The 13379-nt window shown below is 42.6% G+C and overlaps 1 protein-coding gene across 1 annotated transcript in view; it reads right to left on the bottom strand.

Annotated features, from left to right (window-relative positions):
• Positions 1 to 572: 572 nt before the first annotated feature.
• celsr2 (cadherin, EGF LAG seven-pass G-type receptor 2) overlaps positions 573 to 13379 on the bottom strand; it is an 83783-nt gene continuing 70976 nt past the window's right edge. Inside the window, exons 20-34 of the mRNA XM_069153383.1 lie at positions 12570 to 12888; positions 11465 to 11632; positions 10859 to 10982; positions 10559 to 10759; positions 8342 to 8516; positions 7429 to 7541; positions 7254 to 7336; positions 6755 to 6881; positions 6535 to 6645; positions 3236 to 3366; positions 3078 to 3163; positions 2827 to 2985; positions 2054 to 2272; positions 1725 to 1938; positions 573 to 859 (exon numbers count right to left, since the gene is read on the bottom strand). Of these exons, the coding sequence (XP_069009484.1) occupies positions 832 to 859; positions 1725 to 1938; positions 2054 to 2272; positions 2827 to 2985; positions 3078 to 3163; positions 3236 to 3366; positions 6535 to 6645; positions 6755 to 6881; positions 7254 to 7336; positions 7429 to 7541; positions 8342 to 8516; positions 10559 to 10759; positions 10859 to 10982; positions 11465 to 11632; positions 12570 to 12888 (2258 nt within the window). The 3' untranslated portion in view covers positions 573 to 831. The remainder of the gene's footprint in view (positions 860 to 1724; positions 1939 to 2053; positions 2273 to 2826; positions 2986 to 3077; positions 3164 to 3235; positions 3367 to 6534; positions 6646 to 6754; positions 6882 to 7253; positions 7337 to 7428; positions 7542 to 8341; positions 8517 to 10558; positions 10760 to 10858; positions 10983 to 11464; positions 11633 to 12569; positions 12889 to 13379) is intronic.

Genomic DNA, 13379 nt, shown 5'->3' with positions numbered 1-13379 from the left:
AGCGTGACGTCCCACAGTCTTCAGAACAATATTTATATCCTGGAACAAATAAAAACACGTCGACCACCAACACTCGGCAGTAAATAAAAAAAAGTGCATTGCTTCAAGTATGTAAACAAAAGGATTGTTTGAAGGGAGATGACGCTCGTCCTGTCGGGGTGCGTGAGCCGGCCAGCGCTGCGACTCCTGAGCTTTGGCACACGTGTGTGAACTCACACACACACACACACACACACAGTGCACCATGCGCACACACACACACACACACACACACACACACACAGTGCACCATGCGCACACACATACACACACACACACACACACACACACACACACACACACACACACACACAGTGCACCATGCGCACACACACACACACACACACACACACACTCCTTCAGAGCATCAGAATGACGAGGAGATGTTCCTTCTTTCTCCACTTTTATTTTGAAGGGGAAGTCCGGTGCTTCTTGTTCGCAGTCGCTGCGGAGGAAGGAGGCTCTATGACCTGCAAAGACACACCTCTCCGTCAGCGAGGTCACATGGAGGTGAAGCAGTGGCTGCTGGGAAAACAGGGTGGCATGAGGAGGAGTTTGAGATGGATGAAGAGGTGAACGTGGGTGATGAACGCAACACAACACAACAAAGAATACAAAACTAAATTTAAAACAATAAATATGTGACATAATGAAACACACACACACACACACACACACACACACACACACACACACACACACACTCTCTCTCTCTGTGACGGGTGACAGATGCTAAAACGATGCTCCACTCTGAAGACAGTGATCCTGATTGGTTGAATGAGGATCAGAGCTTCATTGGATAAAATTAAAGAATAAAAATCTGTGATTTTTGGAGAGAAAAAGGGGCAGAATCAGAATCAGGAATTAGTCAACTACAATAAAATAAAAGGACGTGTTCACGTCTGTCTTTAGGAGACAAACATCTGACTTTACACTCACTGCTCATCTTTAACAGGAGGAGTTTTACAGGAAGATGTTTTCACCTGAAACACATCTGCAGCTTTCTAGCGAACTTGCTGGATACTTCAAATACTTTTATTTTTATAAAGTAAATCCTCCGGGCGCAAATATATAAATAATATTTATAGTTTATAGCAAAGATGTGTGGCTGTAATCTTGTTAAAGATTCTTTAATGTGACTCTTGATAGAAATCAGAATCTAAGTTATTTGGAGCTTTTATTTTGGAAACAATTGCTTAAAAAATATTGTTTACAAAAAAAAGTGTTAAAAAATGATCAACGGTTTGTTTACAGCTGATGATGATATTAAAACAACATTCAGCTTCTTTTGTGAATTAAATCTGGTTTTACAGATCAAACATTGTTTGGCCGTCTGTCACCAAACATTAATTCTACACACTGATATACTTTGTTAGCGAAGATCTATTTCATTTCTGTAATATTGTGCTTGTATGCTTGAATTCAGTAAGTTGGAGGATAACCGATCGAAGGATGGGCGACGATTAAATGAGCAGGAAGTATAAAAGAGAAAAGTTGTGGACTTTTCTTTTAATAATCATCTTCACACTTTGTTTTCTTTGGTTCCAATAAACTGACCCGGTTATTAAATGTCTGTTTTAATAGAGGACGGCTGCTGTCTGAGACATGAGACGGACGAGGAGCGATGAGGACGAGGACGATGACATCACTCTGACAGGAAGAGAACAACAGGTCCTGGTACTCACTCGGATCCCGACGAGTCTCCGTCCACCGTCCCCGCCTTGATGCTCAGCGCCAGGCCGTTCAGACGGTCCGGTTTGGTCGGTCCGGCTCGGCCGTCGCTGGACGAGGACCCGCGGGGCGACGCGGCGCCCGGAGAGCTCTCACTCAGCTCGTTGTGGATGCGGTTCAGTCCGTTTCTCTCCACGATGGGAGACAGCTGCTTCTTCTTCAGGATCCCTGGATGGAAACAGGAGGAAGAGGTCCAGTTACACTCGGAGACCAGAACCTTTATTTACCGAGTGAAGTCCCGGTCCGTGTCCGTCTGTCCTGCCGGTGTCGGCCTGCTGCTGACCTCTGTGAGGATGATGGGAGTTGAAGTGCGGCAGACTGGGCAGCAGCACCGTCATGGCGTCGTGCGTGCGCTCGTCCAGCGGGGGGCGGGTCTCCCGGCCGTGGATCGACTCCTGATTGGTCAGACTCTCTGTCCTCAGTCTGTCTCCAGCTGCGTGCTCGCTGTCACTCAGAGCTGCGGTGTAATCTGCAGGCCAGTACATCTTATTCACACTGTTGTCTGGGAAACAAACAGTGAAATGTAGGACATCCCATAATGTTACTCTGATAGAACCACAGTTTAATGACAGATGAAAATCAAAAAGATTGTTATCATTATTCCCGCTCTATAGCGGAGTATCCACAGCTGTTAGTATTATTATTATTATTATTATTAGTCTCAGCAGTCAGGACCAAAAATAACTAATAACAATATTTATTTATTTGTTTATCTGCCGTAACCCAGCAACAAAATACGGACATTTAAAATGTTTTAATGCTGGAACTATAGTCCTTATTTATTTATTTGTTTCCTGAGTCCAGTTTTTAAAATGTGAATATTTTCTGCCTCCTTTGGTCCATGATGATAAACTGATAATAAACAGATTAATTATTAATCAAAATAAATCATTTCAAGAGCAATAATAAACCTTTAAATATTCAGTAAAACCCAAAATGATCTGGAAAATTCTATTGATGTTATTGTGAATGATTTAATTTGAAAGACTTTTTAGAAATCAAGCTGCTTTTCTTTGAGACTCGAATGTAACGAGGAGGTTCATGGAGCATCTTTACCGTGTGGTCTCTTAGCAACGCTGGACGCCAGGTTTTCCCAGCATTCCTCTGGAGGGACGGGACCCTCCTCGTCCTCGCTGTCTGAGGAGTGCGTGGACGCGTACGAGCCGCTCTGGTCGTCCTCCAGAGAAAGATCGCTGTCCGAGTCGCTGTCGTGATCTGAACACAGTCAGAGGGGAGTCCGGAGACAGGTGTCAATCACAGGTGATCAGTCAGTGCAGGTGAATGACAGGTGATGGATGACATCATACCATCCAGGTGCTCCTTGGTTTCGTGGAAGAGAGAGGCGTGGTCGTTGAGGGCGATGTGCGCCTGACTGGTACTCAACCCGTCGTCCCTGATGACACAGGAAGTTCTCAGTTTACAGTCACTCCTGACACTCATCTTTTATTTTGAAAGGACTCCTCACCGGAGGACGAAGGGCACGTAGCTCTGCTGACTCTTCCCGCTCTGCATGGTGCCGTTCAGGGACACGCTGGAGTCTCCGAACGGGACGTGGTACAACCGGCCGTCCATGTAGTTGGTGCTGCAGTTATATCCCTGAAGAGGAGGACGGGGAGGAGACACGGAGTAGAGGACGGGGAGGAGACACGGGGAGGAGACACAGAGTAGAGGACGGGGAGGAGACACAGAGTAGAGGACGGGGAGGAGACACGGAGTAGAGGACGGGGAGGAGACACGGGGAGGAGACACAGAGTAGAGGACGGGGAGGAGACACGGAGTAGAGGACGGGGAGGAGACACAGAGTAGAGGACGGGGAGGAGACACGGGGAGGAGACACGGAGTAGAGGACGGGGAGGAGACACAGAGTAGAGGACGGGGAGGAGACACGGGGAGGAGACACGGAGTAGAGGACGGGGAGGAGACACAGAGTAGAGGACGGGGAGGAGACACGGGGAGGAGACACGGGGAGGAGACACAGAGTAGAGGACGGGGAGGAGACACAGAGTAGAGGACGGGGAGGAGACACGGGGAGGAGACACGAGTTAACGCAGGAGGGACAGGAAGTAACGTGTTGCTGTGATCTGACTTCACAGAATCGTGGCTCAAAATAATTTCATTTTCTTTTTAAACAAATGACCTCATTATGAAATATAATATCTAATTAAAAATTAGAGCTGAAATTTTAACATTTTACTTCAGGACTACGTCTGTTAATTTAAAGGGTTAAAGTTTCATTGGGAAGTAAAAAAATAAATAAATAAATCTAATCAAGAATCAAACCTGCAACCTTCTGAGTGGGAGGCAACAACACTAACCACTGCACCGCCGTGCTTTCTTCATGAAAAAGTTTAAAAGTCATAAGTTATATAAGTCAGACAATATTTACTACTAACATTTACTAATATCTAATTAATATCTACTAATATCTAATTAATATCTACTACTAATATTTACTAATATCTAATTAATATCTACTAATATCTAATTAATATCTACTACTAATATTTACTAATATCTACTACTAATATCTAATTAATATCTACTAATATCTAATTAATATCTACTACTAATATTTACTAATATCTAATTAATATCTACTAATATCTAATTAATATCTACTACTAATATCTAATTAATATCTACTAATATCTAATTAATATCTACTACTAATATTTACTAATATCTAATTAATATATACTAATATCTAATTAATATCTACTACTAATATCTAATTAATATCTACTAATATCTAATTAATATCTACTACTAATATTTACTAATATCTAATTAATATCTACTAATATCTAATTAATATCTATTACTAATATTTACTAATATCTACTACTATCTAATTAATATCTACTAATATCTATTACTAATATTTACTAATATCTACTACTAATATGTACTAATATCTAATTAATATCTACTAATATCTAATTAATATCTACTACTACTATTTACTAATATCTACTACTAATATTTACTAATATCTAATTAATATCTAATATCTAATTAATATCTACTACTAATATTTACTAATATCTAATTAATATCTATTACTAATATTGACTAATATCTACTAATATCTAATTAATATATACTAATATCTAATTAATATCTATTACTAATATTTATTAATATCTACTTCTAATAGCTACTAATATCTAATTAATATCTACTAATATCTAATTATCTACTACTAATATCTAATTAATATCTACTAATATCTAATTCATATCTACTACTATTTACTAATATCGAATTAATATCTACTTAATATCTACTACTAATATCTACTAATATCTAATTAATATATACTAATATCTCATTAATATCTACTAATATCTAATTAATATCTACTAATATCTAATTAATATTTACTAATATCTAATTAATATCTACTACTAATATTTACTAATATCTAATATCTACTAATATCTAATTCATATCTACTACTAATATTTAATAATATCTAATTAATATATACTAATATCTAATTCATATCTACTAATATCTAATTAATATCTACTACTAATATTTACTAATATCTAATTAATATCTACTACTAATATTTACTAATATCTACTACTAATATTTACTAATATCTAATTAATATATACTAATATCTAATTAATATCTACTACTAATATTTACTAATATCTAATTAATATCTATTACTAATATTTACTAATATCTACTACTAATATACTAATATCTAATTAATATCTACTAATATCTAATTAATATCTATTTCTAATATTTACTAATATCTACTACTAATATCTAATTAATATCTACTAATATCTAATTAATATCTATTACTAATATTTACTAATATCTACTACTAATATTTACTAATATCTAATTAATATCTACTAATATCTAATTAATATCTACTACTAATATTTACTAATATCTACTACTAATATCTAATTAATATCTACTACTAATATTTACTAATATCGAATTAATATCTACTAATATCTAATTAATATCTACTACTAATATTTACTAATATCTACTACTAATATCTAATTAATATCTACTACTAATATTTACTAATATCTACTACTAATATCTAATTAATATCTACTACTAATATTTACTAATATCTAATTAATATCTACTACTAATATCTAATTAATATCTACTAATATCTAATTAATATCTACTACTAATATTTACTAATATCTAATTAATATCTACTAATATCTAATTAATATCTACTACTATTTACTAATATCTAATTAATATCTACTAATATCTAATTAATATCTACAACTAATATCTACTAATATCTAATTAATATCTACTAATATCTAATTAATATCTACTACTAATATTTACTAATATCTAATTAATATCTATTACTAATATTTACTAATATCTACTACTAATATCTACTAATATCGAATTAATATCTACTAATATCTAATTAATATCTGCTAATATCGAATTAATATCTACTAATATCTAATTAATATCTACTAATATCGAATTAATATCTACTACTAATATTTACTAATATCTAATTAATATCTACTACTAATATTTACTAATATCTAATTAATATCTACTTAATATCGAATTAATATCTAATTAATATCTACTAATATCTAATTAATATCTACTAATATCTATTACTGCTATAAAATGTCATGAAGCTCCTAGTTTCATGTGTTTGGAGAACAGATGCTGTGATGATATTAATATTTGCTGCCATGACGACAGCTGAGCTCCACTGAGTGTTTCCAGACTCACTGAGCTCTTGGACTTGATCATGTGATCCGGCCGCTTGCGGCTGCAGCAGAACTTCATGGCCTTCCTCGCGTCCTTGTTGAAGACGATGCGGAAGAAGAACACGAAAGGACCCTGAAGAGGAACAGAAGGTGACGTCAGGACGGAGACGGACAGACGTCTCCAGCTGCAGGACGTCTCCAGCTGCAGGACGTCTCTAGGTGCGGACGTCTGCAGGACTCACCTGCACACAGTTGAAGCCAGCGAACAGGTAGTGGAACATGATCATGTCGCTGTTGACGGACAGGAGCGCCAGGAAACATGTGACTGAGACCAGGAAGAGGACGCCACCTGCAGTCTTCAGCCCTGAACTGCAGAGACAGAGACAGACAGACGGAGAGACAGAGAGAGACAGACAGAGAGAGACAGACAGAGGAGGTGTCAGGACGGTCCTGTGAAGCCGGATGATGAACGACATCAGGAGAGAAAAGTCAGATAAACTGCTGGATGGTCCGTTTGGAGGCGGAGCTTAAATGAACTGTTTAAAAGATCCACTCAAATCTCCAACGTGTTGTGATCTGAAACTGAGCTGCAGCTTCCAACACTGAAGTCTGTTTCCATGTATGTTTAACATGTTAAATGTTTTCATGTAAAGTAACAGATTCTTTTTTATTAAATTAGATAAACACAACTTCCTGTCTAAATCACTTCCTGAATGCGGCGGGGTGGGTGTGGCCACTCACACACGGGCTTCCTTCTTCTCCATGCTGCGGTGTCTCAGCGAGCAGGACGCTCTGGACGACAGGACGTACAGGAACACGTTCATCTGTGGACACATGACGCAGTGAATCATGACTCAGCACGTTGGAGCGGTGACTTTACTCCCGCCACGGTTCTCTGTATTGATCTGGGACTCACCGACATCACCATGGCGATGGGGCCGGCGAAGCTCCAGATCAGAGTGTCGTACAGGGACAGCCAGCAGAAGTCGGGGTTCCCGTAGCCCTCCGGGTCCAAACCCACCGCCAGACCTGCACACAGGAAGTGGAACCAGAGACGTGTGGGAGGGACGGAGGGACGGAGGGACGGAGGGACGTCACTTTGAATCTGGATGGACTTTAAACTTCTATTGAAACCTCTTTGTATCTACAGGAAGTCTTCAGAAGACTTCAAAATAAAAGACTATCTAACCTGTTTTCACTCTTTGGACTGAATAAATAATGATTGACTGGAACATGTTTCACGTTTTCTGACGTCAGAGCAGTAAAATGTATTATTTATGTTGTTTATGTTGTTTGTATTTAGATATGTGTTCTGATGGTTTAAACTGTCGAGGAAACAAATTCTGAAGAATCTGAAACACATTTTATTCATTATTTTGATGAGATTCAGACAGATGAAATCAGCTGATTGATAAAAATGAAATAAATCAGTCACTGTTTGTTAAATTTAAAATGAGCTCATAACTGTGTTACCAGGCAACAAGAATATGAATAAAAAAAGACTCCCACTTATTAGAAATAATGTCTGAAACTAAATCAAAGTATCCAAATTCAAGGAATCTGGTTATTTACTCACTTTTTATCTTTTTCTGAAAAAAGACTTTTTGTCTCTTTTCTGCTGCTGCATTAATATGATGATTGTTTTATCTGCTCCAAGTAAACAAACACACATAAATATACCTTCTTTTTGTTTTACATTCTATATTTAGATTTGATAACTTTCATAACATCACAGTGAGACTCGAGCTGCAGAGATCCAGATGTTCCAGGACGTAAACTGGAGCTTCTGTGAGTATCAGAGTGTTTGAGTGACGTGAGGAGGTTCGGACCTGTGATGAAGGCCGGTACTCCCCAGCCAATCAGGTAGTAGAACCTCATGGGTCCGTAGTTGATGTCGCGCAGCTCGCTGATCATGCGGTAGACGTGCAGCCCCTCGAGGAAGAGCCAGGAGAAGCTGCAGAGGTAGAAGAAGTGCAGCAGGATGGCGATGACGGTGCACACGAACTGCAGAGAGGAAGAGTTCAGAGGTTCAGAGACGGAGCGACGGAGGGGAACCGGGAGGAGACAGAACCGAGAGAAAGAACCGGGAGGAGACAGAACCGAGAGACAGTACCGGGAGGAGACAGAACCGAGAGACAGTACCAGGAGGAGACAGAACCGAGAGGAGACAGAACCGAGAGAAAGAACCGGGAGAAGACAGAACCGAGAGAAAGAACCGGGAGGAGACAGAATCGAGAGTAAGAACCGGGAGGAGACAGAACCGAGAGAAAGAACCGGGAGGAGACAGAACCGAGAGAAAGAACCGGGAGGAGACAGAACCGAGAGACAGTACCGGGAGGAGACAGAACCGAGAGACAGTACCGGGAGGAGACAGAACCGAGAGAAAGAACCGGGAGGAGACAGAACCGAGAGAAAGAACCAGGAGGAGACGGAACCGGGATGAGACAGAACCGGGAGGAGACAGAACCGGGAGCAGACAGAACCGGGAGAAGACAGAACCGAGAGTAAGAACCGGGAGGAGACAGAACCGAGAGAAAGAACCGGGAGGAGACAGAACCGAGAGTAAGAACCGGGAGGAGACAGAACCGAGAGAAAGAACCGGGAGGAGACAGAACCGAGAGTAAGAACCGGGAGGAGACAGAACCGAGAGAAAGAACCGGGAGGAGACAGAACCGAGAGTAAGAACCGGGAGGAGACAGAACCGAGAGAAAGAACCGGGAGGAGACACAACCGAGAGAAAGAACCGGGAGGAGACAGAACCGAGAGTAAGAACCGGGAGGAGACAGAACCGAGAGAAAGAACCGGGAGGAGACAGAACCGAGAGTAAGAACCGGGAGGAGACAGAACCGAGAGACAGTACCGGTAGGAGACAGAACCGAGAGACAGTACCGGGAGGAGACAGAACCGGGAGCAGACAGAACCGAGAGGAGACAGAACCGAGAGAAAGAACCGGGAGAAGACAGAACCGAGAGAAAGAACCGGGAGGAGACAGAATCGAGAGAAAGAACCAGGAGGAGACGGAACCGGGATGAGACAGAACCGGGAGGAGACAACCGAGAGAAAGAACCGGGAGGAGACACAACCGAGAGAAAGAACTGGGAGGAGACAGAACCGAGAGAAAGAACCGGGAGGAGACAGAACCGAGAGGAGACAGAACCGAGAGAAAGAACCGGGAGGAGACAGAATCGAGAGTAAGAACCGGGAGGAGACAGAACCGAGAGAAAGAACCAGGAGGAGACGGAACCGGGATGAGACAGAACCGGGAGGAGACAACCGAGAGAAAGAACCGGGAGGAGACACAACGGAGAGAAAGAACCGGGAGGAGACAGAACCGAGAGAAAGAACCGGGAGGAGACAGAACCGAGAGACAGTACCGGGAGGAGATAGAACCGGGAGCAGACAGAACCGAGAGAAAGAACCAGGAGGAGACGGAACCGGGATGAGACAGAACCGGGAGGAGACAACCGAGAGAAAGAACCGGGAGGAGACAGAACCGAGAGAAAGAACCGGGAGGAGACAGAACCGAGAGTAAGAACCGGGAGGAGACAGAACCGAGAGACAGTACCGGTAGGAGACAGAACCGAGAGACAGTACCGGGAGGAGACAGAACCGGGAGCAGACAGAACCGAGAGGAGACAGAACCGAGAGAAAGAACCGGGAGGAGACAGAACCGAGAGAATGAACCGGGAGGAGACGGAACCGGGATGAGACAGAACCGGGAGGAGAAAGAACCAGGAGGAGACAGAACTGAGAGGAGAAAGAACTGGGAGGAGAAAGAACTGGGAGGAGACAGAACTGAGAGGAGAAAGAACCGGGAGGAGACAGAACTGAGAGGAGAAAGAACCGGGAGGAGACAGAACTGAGAGGAGAAAGAACTGGGAGGAGAAAGAACCAGGAGGAGACAGAACTGAGAGGAGAAAGAACCGGGAGGAGACAGAACTGAGAGGAGAAAGAACCGGGAGGAGACAGAACCGAGAGGAGACAGAACTGGGAGGAGACAGAACTGGGAGGAGACAGAACTGGGAGGAGACAGAACCGCATGTTACCGGGTTGTCGGCCTGGTTGATGCCCAGGATGAAGATGAGCTCGGAGAGGAAGAGCGCGGCGGCTCCGTTGTTGATGATGCTGGTCTTGTTGCACTGCATGGCTCTCAGGCCGAGGAGGAAGACGCTGGTGAGGAGGAGGAAGCCGAGCGTCACGCCGGCCGTGCTCCACGTCAGGACTTTGATCGGCAGGATCTCTCCGTTCTGTCGGAGGAGAAGGGGCGGAGTCAGAGGGCGGAGTCAGAGGGTGGAGTCAGAGGGCGGAGCGATGAGGTCCCAGGTTGGTGTTTCCGTGTCACTCACCTCTCTCCGGGAGACGTCCATCAGCACGGCGAAGCTGGTCATGTGATAACACTGACAGCTGATGTGGCTGCTGTTCCTGAACACCACCTCGCAGCCTTTTGCTGACCAGCCGCCGTGACCGGCCCTGAGGTCACACAGAGGTCAGAGGTCAGAGGTCAGAGGGTTCGTCCTCATCACCAGCTCTGAGTGTGTGTGTGTGTGTGTGTGTGTGAGCGTGGGTGTGTGTGAGTGTGTGTGTGTGTGAGCGTGTGTGTGTGTGTGTGTGTGTGTGAGTGTGAGTGTGTGTGTGTGTGTGAATGTGTGTGTGTGAGTGGGTGAGTGTGTGTGTGTGTGTGTGTGAGTGTGTGTGTGTGTGAGCGTGGGTGTGTGTGAGCGTGTGTGTGTGTGTGTGTGTGTGAGTGTGAGTGGGTGTGTGTGTGTGTGTGTGTGTGTGTGTGTGAGCGTGTGTGTGTGTGTGTGTGTGTGTGTGTGTGTGTGTGTGTGTGTGTGAGTGTGAGTGGGTGTGTGTGTGTGTGTGTGTGTGTGTGTGTATGAGCGTGTGTGTGTGTGTGTGTGTGTGTGTGTGTGTGTGTGTGTGTGTGTGTGTGTGTGTGTGTGTGTACTCACAGGATGCTGTGGTTCCAGAACACACAGATGGGTTTGGAGCGCTCCTCGGTGGTGACCAGGCGGAACTGCACCGTGATGGGTTTGTCCAGCGCGTGCTGCAGCAGCTCGTCGTTGTCGTGGACCGTGATACTGACCACCGGCGTGTTGATGACCGGACGCTTCGGCACACTGCAGCACAACAACACAACAAATCAACACAACAAACAGGAGGTGACGGGGTTTGTGGGAAATGTGGTCTTATGATGAATGAGGAACATGTTCAATGAGTTTTCTCCACTTCCAGCTGAGAGACTGAACTTTGTTTTAGTGTTGAATGAATGTGATTTAAAGCATGTAAATGTCTTATTCTGACAGCAGATGTGTTCTTTGTTCTGTATTTCAGTCACAGACGGTTTGTTCTGGAAACATTCATCACTTTAGACTCTTTTTATCACTTTGAGCCCCGTGATGCTTCTCTAAGTTCAATAAAATGTATGTGTATGCAAAAAGATTATAATTCAAATAATTCTGAGGTACAGCAGGATTATTATCACAGGAAGTCAGCACATTATTATTTATATCAGGGAGGTGGTAAAAGAAAGAAATCTAATTTTGTTCCTCAAAAAATATCCACAAGTACAAAAAAATCCACAAAGTACTTCAACATTTTTTTTAAATCCACCACAAAATCACACATTTTTGATCAAAACAATCACAACAAACTGCGTGAGATCCTGGAAGGATGAAAAGACCTTTAAGAACGACGGTTGATTTCCTGAAACAGCTCTGAACGGTAGTTTATCTGAAACGTTCCTTAAAAGGAGAACGGAGTGTTTCAGAAGCTCAGGAACGGAAATCAGCAGAATCACTGTGAAGGTGTGAAAACAGCTCAGCAGGACAAGCTTTCAAAAAAATCTGGATTTCATTTGGTCAAAATGAAGATTCAGTGATTTTTTTGAGTATAAATGAAGTTGTTGGTGATTTAAAGGAACTTCTGTGGCTCATATTAAACTACTTGTATTAAATGAAACTGATAACTTCCTCCTCACTGCTGCTGTCTCTACATCAACGTTCCTTTAAATAAATACAGATCCATCAGATAGTTTGTTTGGTGATCCGTTCTCACCGCAGACTCCTCTTGTCGGGGTCGTAGCTCTCCGGCAGCAGCGCCGCCAGGCTGTGGAAGATGATCACGCTGGCGATGGCGTCCGGCTGGCTGTCGTCGGGGTTCCGCCTCTTCCTGTCGGCCGAGCGGTTCCTCAGAGAGGACTCCGGGAAGACGTCCAGGTGTCGGTGTCCCCGCGTGTCCACCGGCGGCTGGAAGACGGAGTCGGGGAGGGTGACTGCCGTCTCCAGGTCGGCGGGCCGCGGGCCCCTCAGGCTCTGGTATCGCGGCAGCTTGGCTCCGGCGAAGTTCATCTTCTTCAGACGGTCCACGGAGATGACTGGACAGAGAGACGGGCCGAAGGACGCGGATTCAAGATGGACGACAAATATAGCAATTAAAATAATCCGATTCTCTCTTAATAAAAACAAACATGTTGTTTCTGCTGATTTTACTGAGATTGATGTCAGAACATTTTATGGTTTTACAAAACTGTTGAAGCTCAAACAATCAGTCAGATGACAGAAAAATGATCCTCGGATAATCATTCAGTCATTTTTAAAAGTAAAAATCAACATGTATCTCAGACCTTTGGTGATTTAGGAGCTTTGGGAAAATCCTGACAGAATTTTATAAATAGAAAGTCAATATTTCAGCTGTTTGGTGTGAAATTGTGCAGGTTTGTTTTTATTTTGTATTTATTTATGATGACTGGTTATTTATTTTCTGCTCTTCAGTGTTTTCCAGTCAGACGTGATCTTTAGCTCCATCAGTCTCCATCAGTCTTCATCTGTTCAGAATAATGATTACTAATAAACTGAAACTACAGAA

The sequence above is a fragment of the Embiotoca jacksoni genome, unplaced genomic scaffold (genome assembly GCF_022577435.1).
Source record: "Embiotoca jacksoni isolate LCO1_2020_lvr unplaced genomic scaffold, fEmbJac1.0.p SCAF_1, whole genome shotgun sequence".
Lineage (NCBI taxonomy): Eukaryota > Metazoa > Chordata > Actinopteri > Embiotocidae > Embiotoca > Embiotoca jacksoni.
This window is presented reverse-complemented; position numbering and strand designations above follow the sequence as displayed.